This window comes from Anolis carolinensis, chromosome 1 (genome assembly GCF_035594765.1).
Source record: "Anolis carolinensis isolate JA03-04 chromosome 1, rAnoCar3.1.pri, whole genome shotgun sequence".
Classification (NCBI taxonomy): domain Eukaryota; kingdom Metazoa; phylum Chordata; class Lepidosauria; order Squamata; family Dactyloidae; genus Anolis; species Anolis carolinensis.
Genome location: NC_085841.1, coordinates 51,857,989 through 51,881,188, shown reverse-complemented (window position 1 = coordinate 51,881,188; position 23,200 = coordinate 51,857,989). Strand labels below are relative to the sequence as shown.

At 39.8% G+C, this 23,200-nt stretch overlaps 1 protein-coding gene across 4 annotated transcripts in view; it reads left to right on the top strand.

Annotated features, from left to right (window-relative positions):
* vit (vitrin) overlaps positions 1-23,200 on the top strand; it is a 61,147-nt gene that overhangs the window by 26,328 nt on the left and 11,619 nt on the right. For all 4 annotated transcript variants that reach the window (XM_062974455.1, XM_062974461.1, XM_008125593.3 and 1 more), the window contains exons 4-13: positions 1,165-1,321; positions 3,719-3,852; positions 7,361-7,435; positions 8,972-9,199; positions 11,297-11,347; positions 13,164-13,202; positions 13,296-13,352; positions 14,386-14,448; positions 16,137-16,184; positions 22,254-22,316. In XM_062974455.1, coding sequence (XP_062830525.1) covers positions 1,165-1,321; positions 3,719-3,852; positions 7,361-7,435; positions 8,972-9,199; positions 11,297-11,347; positions 13,164-13,202; positions 13,296-13,352; positions 14,386-14,448; positions 16,137-16,184; positions 22,254-22,316 — 915 coding nt within the window. The remainder of the gene's footprint in view (positions 1-1,164; positions 1,322-3,718; positions 3,853-7,360; positions 7,436-8,971; positions 9,200-11,296; positions 11,348-13,163; positions 13,203-13,295; positions 13,353-14,385; positions 14,449-16,136; positions 16,185-22,253; positions 22,317-23,200) is intronic.

Below are 23,200 nucleotides of genomic sequence, written 5' to 3'. Positions count from 1 at the left end.
CTTTATTACATTTGTTCATTGCCAATTACCTGAACACACCTACTTAGAATCAAGGGCAGATGGAGGTAAACAACTAGACCTCTAAAGAAACACACAGGGGAACACATAGGAGTAATATATGGCATTAATAAATTTGTGCTTCTTGTGTCAGTTACTTCTTGGAAAAATATCAACCAGCTACTGATCTCAATGTTTGGGCAGTAGAGAAGATTAACACTATTAGCAAGACATTTCTGATAAAAAGAGAGATGAACTGAATTTTAAATTTAAAATATTTGGATCCCTGAGATCTTGACCTTCTACCATGCCTTTGAAATCCTTCCTTTTAGACCATGATCCCTTGAACATTATTTATATTTTTCCGGTCTTCTTTATATTTTGCTTATAAGATTTCATTTCTTCTGTGAGTAGTTTAGGAGTTCCTTGTTCAGAAATATCTCAAATTTGACTCTAAACAGATATGTTTAGGAAATGTCTAAACGCAACAATGATGAAAAATAATATTTATGCATGTCTTTATATGATTTTATATAGCTCTTTTGAAGAAGATCCTAAGAGCACACATGTATTACACTTTTCAGTTACCAGACACACCACCCTTTGAGTATCTTCAGATGTTTCTTGGCTAGAGGAAAAAGAGTTGTAGATCATAGGACACTAGTAGCCTACATTTGTGTTAAGAGAGATATAATATATTCTCTCTTTTATTGAGCTATTGAATTGTGCAGTAGTTTAACCTCAATAATCGTCCTGTGTGAAAGAAATATGTGTCTCTTTCACACAGAGCCATCAGGTGAATCCTGTAGACACAGCAGATCTACATCTACAGAAAATTGGTCTATCAGTGTCTTAACATCTAGAAGTATATGCACTAAATTAACAAAATCAATTATGAATCCTGGGTTTTTAACTCATATATATGTAAATATGTGTGTGTGTGTGTGTTCAATTCTAATACATATATATTTGATTCTAAGACACCATTGTAAGATGCATCCTAATTTCAGTACTAACAAGAAAAAAATACATAATATGCATCGCCTTTTTAGGGATAGTTGTATGGTGGGAGAATGCATCTTACAATTGCACAAATATAGTATGCTTCTTGGATTTTAGGAGAAAAATAGGCATCAATATTAACACTTCATGCTTGTGTATTCTCAGATGTTCCTCAGATTGACTGTGATATAAAAGCTGCGAAGATCATCAATCCAGAATTTATTGCAAAGTGTCCTGCAGGATGTCAAGATGTGAAATACCGAGTTTATGGCACTGACATCTATGCCTCTTTTTCCAGTATCTGTGGTGCTGCTATTCACAGGTCAGCAAGGTTGATATTTAATCTAGGAGATGTTGTAGAACCCAAGGAAAAGATGTTGAACATTCAAAGGGTGTGAGAGGTGTGTGATTCTCAAAGAAGGCAAAAAGTGATTTTAGCAGTTTCCTTCCCACTGTAAAAAGCTGCACAGTTTTCAAGAACTGTTTACAATTCAGGACGTATTCCACACAAAATTCACATATGGTTTTTGTTTGTTTGTTGCACAAAAACAGCATTTTCTGCACAGTGTCTGAGATTGTGCATTGGCTGACATTAGGGGTGTGCATTAGGGGTTCGTTAGTCATTGTAAGTCAGATCAAATTAATTAAATTCATACTTATGAGATATATGACGTGCGGGCATGGCCTGCACCAAAAACATAAGAATTGAAACGTATCCAATACTTTTTTGTTTTAATTTGTCAATTTTCAGTACAAGAAAGCAAAGCCAAGCCAAAAACGCTGCCTTTAAATTAATGGCCTCTCACCATTAGGAGAGGGAAGCAGCAGGGAGAAAGCAGAATTCACTGGAAAAGAGACTGAGAAAGCACAGAATTCTGGGAAATGTAGTTTGGGAAAGTGAGGAGCCCTATGCCATGCCCTAAACTTTATTTCCCAGAATTCTGCTCAGCATCAGAAAGCCCCGATCAGGATAGGGGAGAGATTTGTCCCTCCGTAGCAGCAGCCAGTCAGAGTTCCAATAAATTGTTGAATCTGCAAAGATGAAGACTGACTGATACTTAAAGTAAGTAAATCTCTGTGCTGGGCTGGGGGAATTATCCCCTGTTGTCTTGTGTCATTGTGTAGAAAGTTAAAGGAGATAACTCTTGTATTTTTTTTAAAAAAACAAATTTTGTTTATAAAAACTTTGAAATTCCCCAAAAATCCATGGATGAGTGAAAGGTTCTGATAAATGTGGTCTACTATTGTAGCATGTTTCACCCCAATAGCTATAAAAATCAGGGAGAAAGGAGCCTGAATTTTCCCCACTTGCTCAATTACTATAACGAGAAAGTAACAAAATTTCATTACTCTTGTCTTAGTAACAAAATTTCCACTAATGATATTTTAGAAACACTTTAGAAACTAAATGCCAGTGCCCCTTAAATTTGTAACGACTTTTGAAACTTTTTTATTGATCACACATGCGCATCAGACATAGCTACAGTGAAGGAGCACTTTCATTGAAGTTACTTCCCCAGAGAACGGCACTCCTATCTCATAATCTAGACAGCAGCCTATCCAAAGGATTTCCAAGGTATTGCACACCAGGGCACTGGAAAATAATGGCTGCAGACCTCTCCCAATTGTGAGCAGCTAGACATACTCCTTATGGTTCTGCTACAACTGCTTTTCTCAGTACGCCCATGACAAGGAGAGTACTGCAGATGTCATCCAGATTGCCCAATCTGCAGCGCCTTAGAAATATTTTGGTTAGGATGCTGTTTGGCTCAAGAATTGATTTAGAGCAGACATCCTCAAACTGCGGCCCTCCATCTTACAGTCTGGTAAATACTGAATAGGAAGCCAGACAACATTTTCTGTACAGAAAATATTAAAAGTGCTTTAAAAAGTCCATGTATGAAGTTTACATGACACAAGTCCCAAACCTTGAAGTGTCATCAGTCCAGGATTCTCCACGACAGGATTTCCAAACCTTCAAGAAGCATGTTTTTAAACAAATTTTAAAACAAATTTTCCATTTGTCACTCTCTTCCTTTGGAGCTTATCACACAAAGCAGACAAAGTACAATTACACAGGACAACATTGTCTTTGATGGGATTGATCACATGGTGTTGCTACTCTCTCACTGCTCTCCCATTACAAGACAACTTGGAAAAACATTATTGTTTTTGTTTTCAAACATAAATAATACGTTTATCACCTTTTTGATAAAAGAATTGCCTTCCAGAAGTTTCCCAGCAGCAGAATAATAGAAGAGGATAAGCCCATGTAATAAGTCCCATTGTGATCCTGCAGTCCACTTAACACATGCAATGACTCCTTTGGCTTGCAGAGACAGTTATGAGTAAAGAACGAGAGAATGTATTTTTATACAACAGAGTAGATAAAACGTGTTCAGGTGCCTCATAGAAAAAATTTGGACTAGGTATAGTCCAACTCTCCAATCACCTTTCATTATAAATTATCTTATCAATGGCTTTGGTGCTGTACTGTAGGATTTGTGAGCAGCAGGAAGCACAAGTCATTGCAGTCAAAGTGGAAAAGCCATCTCTAGAATAAAGTCAGTTCTATCATGGGGAGGCAAAAAGATAGAGAAAATATGTTGGAAACATCCTTTTCTTTGTAATATCTCTTGGATGTTTGTACCTGTATGAATGGACCATGCTGATACCAAAGAAAGAAATTACTTTTACTTTGAATGCATTACTTCTGCAGTGGCACAATCGACAAATCTGGAGGGAAAATCCTGGTTCAAAAAGTCGCTGGACAGTCTGGCTATAGAGGAAGTTTTTCCAATGGAATCCGATCACTGTCTTTACCACGATGGAGGGAGTCCTTCATTGTTTCAGGTAATGCTTGATATAAACCAGTGGTTTCCAACCTTTTTTTTGACTAGGGACCACTTTGACCGGGGACCACTTGACTTAGGACCATTTGACCAGGGAACATTTTGACCGGGAACCATTTTGACTAGAGACAATTCTCCAACATTAGTACCAAAAGGGTTACGAATCAGTTTTTGGTCAACTTTAGAATTAGTTTGCTTATTTGGGGTGCTGATTCAGAAAATTGCATTATATAGACCATATCAGCTATAGTTTCTGAAACAGAACATATGTCATCCAGTAGTTGCCATCTGCTCGCCCACAGAAAACCATATTTAATCATCTAGAGCTGATGTGGTCTATCCAATGCAATGGTCAGCTCTGTGGAAAGAAGCAGAAATAAATAAAATAAAATAAATAAAGGAAGGTGGTTCACAAACGGGATTTTTGTTCTCACAGCCCACTGTTGAGCCGTGAGCCACAGGTTGAGAACCACTGACAAACCATTAGTATAATTTTTAATTTTTACTTTATTCTTTTCAATTCCACTAATCAGATGATCTGACGATAAACACGGAGAAGGAAAAAAATAATCATTTCTTGTGCATCATTGTTTGGATGGACATATGCCCAGTATAAGAAAATAATACCATACGACATATTATAAACTGCAGTTAAATTGAGATGGATGTAGGTGATGTTTAAAGAGGCAGGCTGTGTGTATTTCCAGGGTTTAGCAGCATTAGGCCAAACTGAAGTAGAATGACAAATGAGCCAACTGATTAACAATTCACATCAGAAAAGCAGAAGAAAGCAAGTCTTCCATTGTAATGCTAAGCTGCAAAAATCCACTGGTTTTCAATGAGTTGGAAAAAATTCACCATTATCTACACCTTTGTTTCTAATTTAATTACATATAGAATGAATATATATTAGTTATGGGAAGAAGAAGCTGAAAAGTAGACGGAATTGTCAGTATAACTCTAACAATGAGTCATCTGGGAATGACATCTAATAGCAAGCCAAGTTAAGCCTAAACAGTAGAGCTGTTTCTATTGCTACTAAGCACATTATCTGCATGTCAATAATGGCACTGGAAAGTTTAAGACAAAAACTGTCCCAACAATATGCTGCCACATAACACACCATTAGCGGGTTGGTATTTGCCAGCTTAGCCAATCAGTTTACATGCAAATGCTCATACAAAAATGTCCATTAGGGTTGCCAAGTTTTGAAATAGAACAATACAAAGACTGAATAAGAAGTAACATTTACACTGTAAAATGGGACTGGGATCATGACCGCAGTAAGAGGTATGCAAATTAGCTGCTATTCACATTCACAGAATATTGAAACATTCTAATGATATTTAAATAAATGACTCCATTCAGATCAATGAGTCCTCCTTTCTAGTCATTTTATGAATAGAATAGCTTGTTTTGCATCTCTTGATATTTGGAGAAAGTAAGAAACATTACTTTCAATGTCAAGTGACTGGCCTGACCTTGAAGGAACTGGGGGCGGCGACGGCCGACAGGGAGCTCTGACGTGGACTGGTCCATGAGGTCACAAAGAGTCGGAAAGAAACATTAAGCTGGTCTACTCTTTATCACCCTCTTCCCTGAGTCCCTTCAGGGAGATAGGGCTGGCTATAAATAAAGCATCATCATCATCATCATCATCATCATGCAGTGGCAACAACATTTAATTATCACGGAGAAGGCCCTGTCTCTCATTCCCACCGGCCATACTTGGGACAAGGGTGGAACCAATAGGAGGGCCTCCTCCGCAGACCACAACACTCATGTTGGTTTGTACACAGAGAGGTAGGTTTTCAAATAATCTGGGCCCGAAATGTTTAGGGCTTTATAGGTAATGACCAGCACTTTGTATTTAGCCTGGAAGCAGACCGACAGCCAGTGAAGCTGCCGTAACATAGGAGTTGTTCGCTCCCTGTCCAGCACTCCAGTTAGTAATCTGTACCAGTAGAAGCTTCCAAACTATCCTCAAAGGTAGCCCCACGTAGAGAGCGTTGCAGTACTCCAGATGGGATGTGACTAAGGCGTGAACTACCATGGTCAGATCTGGTGTCTCAAGATATGGGCGCAGCTGATGCACAAGTTTTAATTGTGTGAAGACAATCCTGGCCACCGCCGACACCTGGGGTTCCAGGGCCACCCCCAGACTGTGAACCTCCAACACAGGCTGTAACCCCACATCCTGATCCACCTTCTGAATGACCAGTAGTACCTCTTTTTGTCTGGATTTATCTTCAACTTATTAGCCCTCATTTAGTCCATCACTGATGACAGGCACTGGTTTAAGGGCAGGACAGCATCCTTGGCATTTGATGGAAAGGAGTAAGAGTTGGGTGTCATCTAACACCAAACTCCAAAACTCCGGATGATCTCTTCCAGCAGTTTCATGTAAATGTTAAACAGCATGGGGGAAAGAATTGAAATAATACAATATTTACCCAAATCTGATGTTCACTTTTTGACTAAAGTACATTACCAAAATGGAGGTGCAGATTAAATTCAAAGGTGCATTAGAATCACGTAAACTCACCTGTGTGAAAACGCTTGGAGGAACCGTGAGCACCAGAGGCTGTTTTGGGAGGCAGGGGGCTAAGAGACTGTTCCTGGTGGTGGCTGTGGCCTCAGGACTCTGTGGTGCCTGGAGAAAGAGGAGCATCCAGCTGATGACCCAGGTAGTACTTTCAACATGTCCTTAGTATATTTTTTGTCTTAAAATATATGTGCGCTTTTATTGCATTTGGGTCTAGCATATCTCCGAGACCGCATCTCTTTCTGTGAACTGACATGGGCGCTAAGATCTACCGGGGAGGCCCTCCTCTCGGTCCCACCTCTGTCTAAGTGCAGTTGGTGGTGACAAGAGAGAGGGCCTTCTTGATGGTGGCCCCCCGTCTTAGGAATGCCTTCCCGAGGAAGATCAGGCTGGCCCCCACTCTCCAAGCCTTTCGTACACAATTGAAGACATGGTTTTTTTAGCAAACCTTTGATCATATTTAGATCCCTTTAATGAATATACGTGAGAACTTATAGATTTCACCACGCACTTTACAGGACTGAGATTGATTACTGTTGTCTTATACCTGCAACTATCGCTGTATTTTATTGATTTTAACCAGGGGGTTTTGTGAAGTGAGATATTTATCTTGGCTGTTTATTATTACATGTTATATGTTTCTGCAATTTTTTTTGTATTTTGTGTATTTGCACCTTGAGTGCTTTGTGAGCTGCCCCGAGTCCCTCTGGGAGATGGTTGTTTTTTTTTGGGGGGGGGGGGGGTTCGTGTCAGGAGCAACTTGAGTCGCTTCTGGAGTGAGAGAATTGGCCATCTGCAGGGACGTTGCCCAGGGGATGCCTGGATGTTTAGATGTTTTTACCATCCTTGTGGGAGGCTTCTCTCATGTCCCCGCATGGGAGATGATGACAGGGTACAAATAAATTTTATTACTATTATTATTGCACGGTCTCTCATGTGCCTTTTTTGTCATTATTTTCCACAGAAGGTAAACCCAAGAAAGGTGTGCAGTATCCATCAACACTTGAATATTCGTCTTCCAAAAGCACACCTGTTAAAGGTAAGTGTCTGGTATGTACATGATGTGTTGTGCCAACATATATCATAAACAAAAAACTGCCTCAACCAACAATGGTGAAGAGTGCCCCCCTCCTGCCCTGTCCATAAATCACCTGAATTGTATAGTAAGATGTAAAGTTTGCATGCAGTTTGGAAAAGGAGTTTCCTAGGTGTGACAAGAAGCATAGATGCCAATGCCATTTACATCCACAGCTTTTCAATGGTGGTACACAAGATTTCTGAGCCACTAATTATTACTATGCAATTCTGGCAAGACAACAGCTGGAACAGGTACCCCCAAAATAGATGGTGGTTTTTTTGTGTGAAGGGCTTATTTTAATGCTATTTCCTGAGTGTTTTTGCACTTAGCAGTGCCAAAAATATTCTGGACAATACAATGTAGAGGTCAGCCAGAACTGGAAATAAATTGGATAAAATAAAGATCAGGTTTTTTTGTTTTATTCAGAGTGATAGGTTTTAAAAATCAGCTCAAACTCAACCAAATTAAATACAGTAAGGCCCCTATAACTGTAGGATGCATATCTGCATTTTTACTTAACTGCATCTGGGGGGGAAATGGTCTCTCTAGGAATTTGCTAGGTCTTTCATTGTGATTATTTTGTATGGCTCCCCTGGAAGTTACCAAATAATCATACTGGAGGATCATGCAGATGCCTGTAGAGAACACCTCTCTAGGAATCTTTATGTTCTCCGGTACATCTCTACTGTATGCTGGGACTAGAAGTCGTTTATTCTGATGGCACTCCGATCTTATAATACATAATAAATAGTCATAGTCAATACAGGGTGGGTCAAAAGTCCCTAAGAGCTTCAATATATACTGTATATGATCCTGTGGTATTGGATGCCATTTATGAGATTTGATTTTTCACATTTATGTACATTTATTTTATATAGATATTACATATAACGTTATGGTATTGTAAACATAAAGACAAAAAATAAAGGGGTTATGAAATATTGAAACCCTTTTGTGACTTTTGGGCCACCCTATATAAATAAACAAAGGGAGGGATGACATATACATTCAGTCAAAGGAACTGTTTTGGAAGGTGCCACAATCACATGAGAATTCATAGAATTATGGAGTTGGAAGAGATTCCCAAGGGCCATTCAGATAAATTCCTATGCCGTATACAAATAGCCAGTCAAAACATTCTTGTCCAGATGGCCATCCAGACTTTGTTTAAAAATCTCCAGTGAAGGATACTTTATCATACTCCAAGGTAGTGTATTCCACTGTTGAGTAGCTCTTACCATCAGGAAGTTCTTCCTAATGTTTAGGTGGAAAGCCAGTCATGCATGGAAACACCAACCTTCCCATGGTGAGACTGTATAGCATAAATCTCTGAATGTGAACTATCCAACTGCTTCCATTAGGAATTTGTAAGCATTAAACTTTTTAAAGGTTTCTGACCTATTTTACTCTTATCCAACCCACAATTTTAGCCGTTTCTTCATATAGTATATTGCTTGTTCTCTCAAACTGGTGAACTCTGTTTCAACACTAACTCAGGAGGGTCGCTACGCAAGGATTATCAAACAACAGCTGCAGCACCATTGGCAACCACACCACAAATAGCCATGACGACACCAAAGCCCCTCATCATGACAACGGCATTTGTCAGTCCAACTCCAAAACCAACTACAATCCCAACTACAGTTACTACAACAATAACCACCAAAATGACTACTATGGCAGCTGCAAAGCCTCCGATTGGGGTGCATAAGGTCAGGGATATAGGTGAGTAGAATGAGAAGGGAGTTGTAGAGGGTGAACAATGCTGTTGTCTTAGCAGTAGTTTCCAACTCTAGTCCTTCAACTCCCAGAAGTCTCATCTGCTTTTGCCAATGATCAGAAATTCTAGGAGCTGAAGACCAAAACATTTGGAAAACCAGTGTGAGATACATTGTCTTACTGACATCCACTGAGTACAGGCTTTGAATGACAGTACTAGGTAATCTATGGGATTTTCAGATTTTCCTTTCCCACATTGACACAACACAAGGAGGTGGCTACAAGACTGTGTTTGCCAGCTCTGTCCAGTATTTGTCCATTTGGATGTAAAATGCTATTGTTAGTCCTCACTAGATTAGAGCCTTTGAATCATTTGGATTGATGTACCTTTCAAGAACTGATTAACTGGGTTAATAGTTGGGGTGTTATTTCTCCTAAATTTTGTGTGTGCTTTAACTAAATATAGACACAGAATGTGGTACAACTTCTTCATGTGATAATAATTGTTGGGTTATAACTAAAATATCACCCTTAAATTATCTCTCAAGTGAAACATAGAATTGGAAGAAGCCTTGAAACTAAGCAGGAAGGCAAACAGACAACAAATAATAACTTTGGCCCAAGAATCTACCAAGTTCGAGTACTTTTTTCAGTTCAACCTACTCAGAGCACTGGTCAAGATAGATAAAGTATATTTTAACCATAAGTATTTTATGGAACTTGTGAGAATGCATGTGTGATAATCTTCATTTAAGGTCTGTGACCAGCACAACATACATCCATGATGTTCTTAGGTCTGGTACTGTGTGTCATTATAACTGATTGTTAGTCCAGGGCACGCGATATTATGGTTGAAGAATTTCTAACACAAATGACAGAAATCAACAAATGATATAGGCCATGGGGAGATGCCAGCTATTATCAAGATGGAGTTGATCAAGTTTACTAACATACCAGCATATAGCTGAATCCTCAATTCTTATTTTACCCAACACAACAACAGATTCCCACTCAAGATTAGCACTGAGTGCTCTGCAATAGGCAGGAAATGACCTAAGAATGGGTACCCTCAAGTCAGTCCTGGTCTGATCATTTTAAAACTGTGGCCTTCATGAGAAGCTTAGGAAAGATACTATTTCAGACTACAACTCTCAAGCAGCCTGCTCAGCCCAGCATAGGTAATAACCAATCAGGATGGAAAAAATGTTTTAAATTTAAAAGCAATGCTTTTGAGTTGGAAAGATTAGTCATTTACAAGAAACATTGCCCAGGAGATGCCCGACTGGATTTACTCAGTCTTTGAGGGGGCTCTTTACGTGTCCCCTAGGAAAAGCTTCATGAGAACCACCACCCTTCTTGATGTTCCCCCAGCAACAGCAAGAGTGTCCCTCTGGGCAGCTAAACCAGGCAATTCCAACTGGATGGCCCCACATGAGGGTCTTCCTCCAGGGGCAAACCAGAATGGCAACTTGGTGTCCCTAATCAGACTCAGAAGTGGAGTGGGCAGATCTAAAGACAACCTGGCAAGATGGCACTACCTCCACCTTGTGTGACTGTGAAGCAGAACAAACAACTCCGCATATGTATGCTTGCCCACAATGTCTTGCCTCATGCACTGAGGAGGAGTTGTTTAAAGCTACAGACAATGCGATTGTTGTTGCCCGTTTTTGGTCTAAAACTATTTAGCTGTTTGTGATTCTTTTATTTTATTACTTTTAAACTTATTTATTATGCAATGTTTTTGACACAAAATAAATAAATAAATAAAGGATGGAAAAAACCTGAGTTCTTGACCAAAAAACCTCCTCAGTACATTTTCCAAATTCTAATAGTTGTGCCACTATTCTAATGTGTCCTCAGACTTCAGCTTGATTTGAGCATTTCTTGAGATCTTCCACTAGTTTTATGTTCAGTGACTTATTTTATTGGGGTGCATTTAATCATTTCAGTTTTTGTGCTTGAATTGTTTTTAGGAATTTGGGGATGGAATTACATCTCTGGGTAAAAACAGTCCTGCCACCAGTTCTTGTGTTGAGCTAAATGTTTCTCTGCAATGTTTAGCTTCCTTTCTCTACAGTAAATGATTTTTCATTTGCTTCTTAGGTTCTAGCAATGTTCATCCAGCCTATTCATCAGTGGCAGCTGTAGCATCAAGTAAGTTCGGAGTGAGCAGTTGTAAACCAAGGCAGTAATCTTTAAATAATTCTTTTGAGTTACCTTAACCAAGCCACGCTAAAATAACTTGACTTACTTCTCAGGTATATGTAATCAGACAGACAGCCTGGTATAGTGGTCTGAGTGCTGGACACTGGGAGATCAAGGTTCAAATCTCCAATTGGCCATAGAAATCCATGTGGGGACTTTGGACAAGTTGCACTTTCTCAACCTGAGAGGACAGCAAGAACAAACCCTCTCTGAACAAATTGTGCCTAGAAAACCCTGTGATGTGTTCACCTTAAAGTTACCAGAAGTGACAACAACAGCATGGTTAGAATCAGATCTATAGGAATCACCTGAAATAGTTAACCCCTTAACTAAGGAGGAAGCTGTTAAACTTGAAATTATTTATTATGTAAGAGATTGTGTGGATGACATATGTAGAAGCATTTTTGTAAGATAGCTCGGAATCCTAGCATTGTTCCAGACATACATTAAACCCACTTTGGAGTGGATTTAGGAAACCCACTCCGAAGGAGGTTTAAGTCCACATAACTGGGTGGAAAAACGGGCTTTGCCCATATGCCATCCCGAATATGGGCTCTGTCTGGATGGGCCTCAAATTATTAACAGAGTTTTAGGTGGGCTTTTGGCAGTTTTTCCATCTTGCAAAATGGTTTCTGCATGGTGAATGGGTCCTGTGAGATATCTCTAGGGAAACCCAAAATGATGCAGAATATTTTTCAAGTACGGCATAGCCTTACAATTACCAGCTGCCGTTTGCTTGGAATGCATAAGAAAAACACTAATCTGGAAATAATTATTAAGAGCAAATTATTTTTCAATAACTCAGACATAATCTACATTATAAAAAAACATTATGATTGTAGCTTGAAGAGGGATATTCTCACTCTGTTTACAATGTAACTCTGGTTAATGTTTGGTTCCTTTTATAGACACAGGGATGACCCCACAAATCAGTTGTGTTTTGTTCAGAACCCTGGAGTTTATAAACATTCTGGTATTGTTGTTTTAAAGAAAATAACTTAAAAGTAATAATTTAAGCTATTGTATATGTTCCTTTAAAATTGATGATAAATTAACTGTCTTGGCAGAGTTGAAACTGTAACTAAAATTAAATATCTTTTAAAAGTAACTTGCCAATCTATGACAGTTTCCCAAAACTGTTATCAGCACTTGTTGCCAATGTTGCTATCCATTGCGTCAGCTGAGACTGATGATCAAATCCCTCAATGCACCATTTCTGGCCACTTCTAATAATAATAATTATAAATGAATGTTTTTATTACGTTTATGTTTCAAAGCCTTGCTGCACTGTAGAGGAGAATTCCTCTTTAATATCTCAACCACAAAAGATGGCAATTCTCTATTAAGACAAGCTTGGGGAATGAGTGGGCATCTTCCTGCTGGTTGTTGAACTGCAACTCCCATACGTTTTGGCCAGAATAAGTGGTGTCGAAGGATGTTGGAAGTTTCAGTCCAATAACATCTGGAGCGGCACCAGCTGCCGAGCCCCACTATAGAACTATGGTTCTCTGGTTTCTCTTAAAAGAAGTGATGCTTGCTAAAGTTTGTAGTCTGGCAAATCCCTAAGCTTATTAACATTTTATAAATTCATTTTCCAAATGTAAATTTAAAGTAAAAAAAAAAACACAGCATAAAATTGTTAAAGGGCTATGACAAGCCTTTTTAACCCTAACAGCTAACACTAATCTTATTCTTTAAAGAAATTGCTTATCAGAATAATTTTGGTAACTGCAAATAATACATTCAATTTTAATGCATTCTTTAGGGCAGGTTCAGGCTGTCCAAGGAAGAACCCAGAATCAAGGTATGTCCTAACTAAAACTAATGCAGACTAAGTAGATTTTCAAACAAAAACTATTTTCAGACTTATGTACTGATCAATAAAATGTTTTTAAAGCACTCAGAGGCGCTTCCAGCTATGCAAGTAACAGAAATATCCCTCGACCTAATACAGGTAAAGCTTTTATATGACTTTTTAATTTTCTCTGTAATTACTCAGACTTCTAGAAGTAAAATCAACAGCCAACTTTAAACATGTTTATGTGGAAGTTTCCCAAGTTAGCTAATACTTCCTTTAAAAAAAAAAAGATACGAATGAAAAGGAATGAGAACGAGTGAGCCAAAGTTCAGGAGTTTTAATTCCCATGTTGATTTCAGTGAAATAACTCAAAATGTACACTTAGCTTTCCCACTGAAATAAGTGAAATTAAAATAATAGTTAACTTTGGATGGACTGTACCCATTCTAAGCACCTTTGTAGTTATCTGCTGATTATGATTTGTAGTAGTTGCAGACTACTTTAGCCAAATCATTTGGTCTTATCTGAAATGCATTAACAAAGGATAAAGCAAATATGTTTGGCTTGATAAAATGATGTACAGGCTACAACCTGTTAGTTGGGTTTTTTCAAGATAGCACTGCAAACAAATGACCAGGCAGTAAACTTGAGGCAGAGGCTGAAATCTTCTGATATGTCATGAGTTAATTTCCTTGTCCTCCATTGTAAAACCGCCATTTCTCTGGTAATGAATTTGAGCTATTTATTTCCATTAACAACATAAAGCTAAAACTAAGGGCACTTCCAGACAGCCCCAAAATGTGGAATTAAAAAGAGGGGCAAAATAACTCCAAGATCTTAGAGCAAGTCCCTACACAGACCTGCCAGTCCTGAGCATAATGCAAATTACATTAACTGTCATGATGACATCCTGGGAAATCCTAGGATCTGCCATTTAGGGACTCTGTTGAAGTCTGGTTTTAACGAAAGTTTAATTTCTCATCCGTTAAACTTTAGTATGTGAAGTGAGAGGAGCACCACCTTTATCTCAAGTAAGAAAGGACCTTGAACTTCTCCCCTGGGGGTTACAGAAATTGCTTTAAAAATGTAATGGCCAGAAGCCCAGTCTACATTTGAAAAATATGTATTATTATATTATAATACGTATTTTAATATAATAAGCTGGGTCTTTTTTTGACAAACCTCACAGGCCTTCAAAGGCAAGAGCCAATCGCTGCATTCCGAAAGCCTGCCAACAATCCTGCAAACCTGGGTAAGCTCTTTGTCAGCCAATAAAGGGGAAGAAGTAATGTTTAAAATTGCTTATTTTATTTTCCTTTCCAATTATTTGGATTTGTCAACATTTTTTTCTATTTCCCCTTGCTCATGTGCCAGTCCATCGTTTTGAGGGTTTTTTAAAATATTATTTCCTGAATGAATCAGAAATTGTTTGGAGACCACTAAGAGAAATACCTATAATCTGACACTGGAGATGCAGCTGTCACTGCCAGCTCTTTCGTGGCTCTAAGTCAAGGGTGAGAATCATACAGGCCAAAATAGCCATATGTCAAACTGCTCTTGTGCATTGGTTACCAAAGGAGGACACCATCTCTGAAAACTGCTCTGTAGGAACAGATACTCAATAAAATATACTAGGCTGCTGTGAGTTTTCTGGGCTGTATGGCCATGTTCCAGAAGCATTCTCTCCTGATGTTTTGCCCACATCTATGGCAGGCATTCTCAGAGGTTGTGAGATATGTTGGAAACTAGACAAGTGCAGTTTATATACCTGGGGAAGGTCCAGAGAAAGAACTCTTGTCTGTTTGAGGCAAGTGTGAATGTTGCAATTGGCCACCTTGATTAGCATTGAATAACCTTGCAGCTTCAAAGCCTAGTTGCTTCCTGCCTAGGGGAATCCTTTGTTGGGAGGTGTTAGCTGGCCCTAATTGTTTCCCATCTGGAATTCCCCTGTTTCCTGAGTGATGATGATGATGATGATGATGATGATGATGTTGTTGTAGCCATATGATACAGAAGTACCCCTAGGTGTTAGCATGTACATGTATGCATATACACCATTAAATCTCTGTGGTACACTGTATTTTTATGAGGACAGACTTAGGATTTCAATCCACATATCACATGTAACTAACTATATCTATACCGAGCCTGAAATCTCTGACTGGTTAAGAAGGCAATTCATTATATAATTCTCTAGGAAATGTCAAAATAATAGATGAGATAAAGAACAAGAAGAGAAGGAATGGGGAAGGACAGGACGAGTCATAGAATCATAGAATCATAGAATAGTAGAGTTAGAAGAGACCTCATGGGCCATCCAGTCCAACCCCCTGCCAAGAAGCAGGAAATCGCATTCAAAGCACCCCCGAATTAATTAAATGGATTAAGTCATTTAATCCAATGGCTCCCAAGGTCTTATCTTCGACATGGTTTTCCTTTCCGTTCCCACTAGTCCAGCTAATCTGGCCAGTGGCCTGGGATTCTGGCAGCTGAAATCCAAAACATTGGATTTTTCTCTTGAGAATTACTGGCCAAAAAATAGTGGAAACAGTTGCATTTATTGCTTACAGAAATGCATTGTGTTTGTTTTGGATGGTTTTTTATTTTCTATGTCTCCTTGGGAAGGTTCAATCCATAAATATAGTCTGAGAGTAATTTAAATTAACCAACAGTGTGAAGGAATCTATTCAGACCTCTACTTCATCCCAGCTCATATCAGCAGTTACTGTCTATGAAATAGGTCATAATAAAATATATTTAATTTAAAGCTGCCTTTATTGTATATGCTGTAATTACAATGCCTCTTACAAGGAAGTTGACACAGATACTGGTAATTTATTTAACAAAGTGTATTTTCTTATCCTGTGTTACATGTTCTGTAAACTGCAATTGCTTTCTATGATTTGAAATAATTGCTGTTTTGCCTTTTTTGTGGGAAAGCTATGGAAAGAGACTTATGGAAGCCTGCATCAACCCTTTTGGACACAGGTAAAGATCTAACATAACATTAATGTAATCACCAACATTTTAGGAAGAATGTACAGGACTATTATTGTCTGTAAGGCTTCTACCTGCCATATTCAGGAAACTCACCTGTATAATCATTGCAAATTATAAACATTCATATTTTCTTTAGCATGTGCCAACTGGGAACCAACAGGAGACATATAGGACTCTGTGTGTGTTCTACATTTCAGTGTCTATTAAGCAGTGACAGGAGAGGCAATTTGTTCCCATAATTAGGTAGTTACTCATGTGAAATAAAAAGTGACCTTTAAAAAAAACTTGAGAGCTTAGGAAAAACAGATTCGTATATGAACAGGTTGTTAACAGTAGCTAAAACAGGAGGAACAGTCTTTGATAAAATGTTGATTTTGCTGGATTTTCCATAGTTGAGTGTGGAGGTGAGGTCATCCTGCCAATACATGATCAGATGAGTAATTTAATCATAAGAGCTGTGTAGCTCATAAAGGCTCTAGTAAGGAGCCTTGTCTACAGCTTGATTCTTTTAAAACAGTGTATCTCAAGCAATCGGACATGGGGGTTGGGAGTCTCCCCTCCCACCCCCAGTGTCCCAAGTCTTCTTATCATATTGATGTCCATTGGTTACAATTGTTTCTTTTTTTCCTGGAAATCTGTTATAGACCAGTATTCAATGCCCCATGAATAGGCACCAGTCAACGGACCACTTTGAGTAGCACTGCTGTAGAACAGGGTTGAGCGGAAGTTAGAGGAGAGTTTATTGATACGTGTTTCTTGTTCAGTGAAACATTGGGTTCAAAGTGATGTGAGTTAATACAAAAAAAAATCCTCTTTCAGCAATAGTTTCATGAATACAACTTATACAATGTTGTAGTAGGAAAGTGATGAGATTCTATGTAACGAATCCACCCTTATTCTTATTTCATTTTAGCAGTTTTTTTCTACTTTCTTCTCTTTTTTCTCCTATTTGGGAGGAATTGTTGTGCAAAGCTGTGTCTGCAGACCCATCTATCCCCATAAGTAATAATTTTCAAATGTTTATATTGCCAAGTTGAATCACCACCAGGGCCGGTCCCAGGTAATTTTCAAGTGTAAGCGAACAGAATTTTGCCCCCCCCCCCACCAATCACTGAAAAATAAAAGCATTGGATAAGTGAAAATGTTGGATAATAAGGAGGGATTAAGGAAAAGCCTATTAAACATCAAATTACATTATGATTTTACAAATTAAGCACCAAAACATCATGTTTTACAACAAATCGACAGAAAAAGCAGTTCAATACATGGTAATGTTATGTAGGAATTACTATATTTACAAATTTAGCACCAAACATTGCAATGTACTGAAAATATTGACTAAAAAAACATTGGCTACTAACAAATTGACTGCATATTGCATAAAATAAACTTGCTGTAAGAACATTGTCGGAAGTTAAATCCATAAAAACTTCAGTCCTTGCTGCCTAAAGAAATAGCTGTGGATCCAGGCGGGAGGCTGACTGTGTTGGATAATCCAGAACATTGGATAAGTGAAGGTTGGATAAGCAAGACTCTACTGTACTAACTATGGCTGACTCTGCTTAGCTCCCAAAATCAGATGGGAGTTGGTACTTTTAGGGTACTTAGGTCCTAAGATGTATATATAACCCTCAGTTACCAAGAGTAAAATAAATACAAATTAAAACTTTAGAAAACAAGAGCCAATATAAAGAAACACTATGGGGGAGGGATTAACATTTTGAAAAAGCAGTGTATTTTTTTGGATTGCTGTAGGTTTTTCAGGCTGTAGGTTCTTCCCCAGTCTCCAACAGACCTCAACCTCTGAGGATGCCTGCCATAGATGTGGGCGAAACGTCATGAGAGAATGCTTCTGGGACATAACCATACAGCCCGGAAAACTCACAACAATCCCAATTGATAGTATATTTGCTGCAAAATGAATATGACTTCCCCCAAATAAAAATCCTAACCACTAGGAAAAGAGATGTCCTCCTCTCTTCACTTCTCCCATTCCTGACAGCCACCCATGACTTTTCCAATTAGTGTTTGCTACAAAATACCCCTCCCCACTTTGTGTCCCCCCCTCCCTCTGAGTTCAGCTGCGTTTGAACTCAAGTAATCCCAAAGGAGGGGAGGAAGGAGGGAGGGGACTTCCCAGCAGGCTTCTATGGGGCAGGGGGTTCAGCACTGCTTGGCTTCCTGGCTCCTTTGGGAAGGGCGTGTACGCTTCATTATTCAATAGGGGAGTGGGAGGAATAGCCAGGCAGGAAAGGCGCCTATTTGAGCGGAAAGGAAGAGAGGGGATAAGGGTGGGTCACAGGGGCAAAGAGAGGTGCATCCAGGAGGGGCTAGGCCTGCGAGGAAGCAAAGGAAAGCAAGCAGGCACCATGCTCGGGGAAGGGGGGTCTCCTGCACCCTTGGGGAAGGGCCCCTGCCTCTCACCTGGCCTCCGCCCCAGCCAAGGAGGAGGGGAAGGAGGTGGAGAAGGGGGCTGCTGCTGCCACCGCCGCTTGTAAGCTTGGTTCCCCACCTCCCTCCTTCCTTGTCTCCCTCCCTGCCTGCCGGCCTCTCTCTTCGTCCTCCTAAAGCAGCGGCCACGGGTCTTTGCCTCCAAGCCGCCGCGGCTCCAGGTCGGCCCTCCTGGGCAGCATTATAGCCATCACCATCCGAGTTGGCTCTACCTCCGTCATTAACGGGCAGCTATGGCCCAAGCAGGAGGAGGAGGAGGAAGAAGACACCTGGCGCCTTGCCGTTTTGCGCCCCCCTACAAGTCCCCCTCCGCTGCTTCCACCGCCAGAGGAGGAGGAGGAGGAGGAGGAGGAGGAAGAAGACTTGGTGAAACAAAGTCGGGACTATGTAGGGAGGGGGCCCTTTTCAAAGGCTGACTCAAAGCCCCCGTGCATGCACATGTTCAGAAGTAGAACAGCAGCAGGTGAGGATCCCTCGGAGGGATGCATGCACGTGCAAACGCACCCCCCCGCCTCCTCCTCCCAGGGTCGCAATCCTCACCCGCTGCTGCTGCCATTGCTGTTTCCTCCCCACGTGCGTGGGCACCCACAGCCTGGTGGTAAGCTCCCAGCTGGGAAGGAGGATGGGAGGGGGAGAGAGACCTGCGAGTGCACTCATGGCCAGAGGAGGAATTGCCTGCGAGTGCACAAGCAGGCCTCCCTCGCCCTCCCAGCCTCCTTCCCAGCTGGGAGCTTACCAGGCTGCTCTGGGTGCCCATGCGCATGGGGAGGAGGAGAGGGGGAGGAAGCGACAAGGGCACCTGCAGGCCTGCAGCAGAGGATCACGTCATCACGACCCAGGGAGGAGGAGGCGGGGTGCGCATGCACGCATGTGCACATGCGGGAGCGCCTCAACTGCATCCCTTAGAGGATGGCACCTTCAGCAACTGCATAGTTTGCCTACCGGTTGAACCACCCCTGATCACCACTAATCCACAAGTGTTCAGGGACTTATGTTCACCAATAGGTTTTTTTCATTCTAAAGAGAAGAGACCAGTGGGGTGCCACAAGGTTCTGCCCAGAGTCCAGTGTGTTCAATATCTTTATAAGTAACTTTGATAATAAAACGGAGGGCACACTTGTCCAATTTTCACATGACACTAAATTAGGAGGGGTAGTTAATACCCCAGAGGACAGGATCAGAATTCATTGTGACATTAACAGACTAGAGACCTGGGCCAGAATTAACAAAGTGAATTTCATCATGAGAAATGTATGGCAAACAGTAAAAAGTGAAAATGAAATGCACAGATATAGGATGGATGACACCAGGATGGACAACATGGGATCCAGGAGTCTTAGTACTCCGAGATCCCATGTGCAATCCCTTGGTATAAACTGAACATGAGTCAGTAGTATTATGCGGGAGCTAAAAAAGCCAAGATGATTCTAGATTGCATCTATAGGAGTGTAGTCTAGATCAAGGAAAATACTAGTGCTACTCTATTCTGCTCTGGTCATATCTCACCTGGAATATTTTGTCCAACCCTGAGTATCGCAATTCAAGAGGAATTTTGATAAATTGGAACACATGATACAGAGGAAGGTGGGCAAAATGGTAAAAGGTCTGGAAACTATGCCCTGTGAGAAGCAGCTTAGGAAGCTGGGTATGTTTAGCCTAGAGAAGAGAAGGTTGAAAGGATACTTGATAGTCATGTTAAAATATTTGACAAGGTGCCATGTGGAAGATGGCACCAGCTTGTTTTCTTTTGCTCCAAGACAAGGACCATCTCTTCCAACACTATAATTCTATGATTCTAAGAATAATGAAGGGGTCTGAAGCATTGTTCTCAGGCAAAATTACTTATTACAGACTCTTGATAGGTAAAACTCAAGGTAAAGGAGGAATGACTGCTTCCTGAGTAATCAAACACTATAAAAGGTCCAATGATAACATTTGATGCATACAGAATTCAGTTCAAAGAGAATTATTTTGAGTGTGTATGAGACTACTCTTGTCTGAATGGAAATGTAATGAGCCTGGACAGCTGTGACAATCTGGTGTTAAAAAAGCTTCATTAACTTGCAGGAAAGTACCAAGATAGTGAGCTAGTATTCTCATGACCCACAATGTAGTCTGAAAGCTACCCATTTGGAAACCCTGGAAGCAACTGCCATTTCAATTAGCCCTGAGTGATACACATTGGGTGGCTTTCTCATTTCTATTCATTTATTTTAGATATTGATATTCAGCTTGTCAAGTCAACATTCTCCAGAATGCCTAACAATACCACTAAGGTCATAAGTTGGAAAAATTACTTTTGAGGATAAGAACACTGACAGTTACATTTAAAAAAAACTTTTCCAAATCCTGGCTATAGAAGTGCAGTTTTAAGCAAGTAAAAAAATCTATCTAAAATGTCATCTGATGACCAACCTGCCAGAAGTATTTTCATTCATGTAAACATAAATGCCCCAAATATTGCATTATTCAGGTTGAAAAATGAAATACAGGTTAAATATTCCTTATCTGAAATGCTTGTGACCAGAAGTGCCCCCCCCCCCCCCCAGATTTTGAATATTTGCATATATATGTGATGAGAGATTTTGGAAATGGTATCCAATTCTAAGCATGAAATTAATGCATGTTTCTTATATACTTTCATGTACACATAAGCTGAAGGAAATTTTATAGACAATATATTTAATAATTGTATGCCTAACACAAAATTAATGTCGATTGAACAATCAGAAAACAAGGACATCTTTATCTCAGCCACCCATGTGGACAAACTATGGGGCATTTCAGATTTCCAGATCAGGGATACTCATACTAATCTGAACTAGAAAGAGTAAACTCTGGTTTTGGAAAATGAGGTACAGTGAAGTATGATGCCTCTTTTTGAAAGAAGCAGAACTGGAAATGACAATACCAGAGATAGTGGAGCCAGTACAAGGTCACAGTGAAGGGACTTTAGATTTAGAAAGTCCAAGGATCTCTTGATTGGCAGAATTGATCTTAAGGCCAGGCTTTAGCACAGCAGATTAATCACCAAGCTGCAATAAATCTTGCCAACTTCTGCCTACAGCTTCTGCCTACAAAGCAGTTTGAAAACAAGTGTGAGTAGATAAATAGAAACTGCATTAAAGTGGGGAAGTATTTAGGCTCAGCATTTGATCATAAAAAAGGAGGAAGTTTACGAAGAAAGAAAGCTCTTCGTCAGGAAGATGGAGCAACAGCACCTCCTGGTGGCTGGAACCGAGTACAACCTCCAAAGATCCCGAAAGATAGGAAAATCTATATATACCTCTATCTGTTGTCTGTCTTGTCATTGTTATAATCGGCATTGAATGTTTGCCGTATATGTGTTCTGTGATCTGCCCTGAGTCACCTTTGGGGTGAGAAGGGCAGAATATAAATACTGTAAATAAATAAGGAGTGTAAAGAAACTTCATAATCCTCTTCAAATGTCTTCCACCTCAGATATGGCAGGTTTGTAAAGATATGTCTTTCTTTCTTTCTTTCTTTCTTTCTTTCTTTCTTTCTTTCTTTCTTTCTTTCTTTCTTTCTTTCTTTTCATCAGCTCATGTCCTTTGTGTCCAATAAATGAATTATTTGTCATTTCAGGCTTCAGCTCCAAGGAAGACTTGGTTCCCAAAACTTTGGAACCAGCATCCCATGGAAACCCAAGTAAGTGGATCCGAAATGCATTGACAATTAAAGTTCTCAATTTCAATGTTCCAGTAACAGAAAGGAATGGAGAATTCATCCCCCACACATTTGGAGTGGAGTCTCCGCTGTGGTTCCTGAGACCTCTTTCACGCAGCTGAATAAAATCCCACATTTTCTCCTTTGAAATGGAATATATGGCAGTGTGGACTCAGATAACCCAATTCAAAGCAGATATTGTGGGATTTTCTGCTTTGATATTCTGGGTTATATGGCTGTCTGGAAGGGCCCTGAGAGAAGGAAAAGGAGTAATGGGAAAGCTTCAAGTTATATTGCAGCATTTATAATGAGTTCATCAAAACTGCAATTGGAGTCCATATTTGGCGTATTGAGGCAACACTATTTTCACCTGAGTCCATTCTAACACAGTCTATGTAAACTGTTGAAAAAAGCAAGATCTCTTGCCCCAGAAAGCCTCACTTATTACAAGTTGGTATTTTCTGGAAATGAGTTTTGTTGGAAAGGACAACCTTCTTCCAGCCTTCTTGGGAAGACTAGCAGTGAACCTTGAAAAGCTGAGGACACAGGACAGATATGAAGCAAGAAACTGTTATTCTAAATAAGGAAGTTGCATCACTCAGCAAAGTTATAATCTGCACTGAGCTTTAAAATTAAAAGACTGTATTTAAGATCAGCTAAGTCAAAAATAAAACAGAAAATCATAATGGAACTACCTTCATGTGATTTCTGTTATACAGAGACTGGTGTTCAGTTCTTAGGTTGTCTATAGATGGGAGTTTCAACCCTTTTCTGTGTAGCCTCAAGTGATTCTTCCATTATGTTATAACATGATAGTAATAGTTCATGTATCTATTATTGAGAACCTGTTTTTAAATAATCAATGG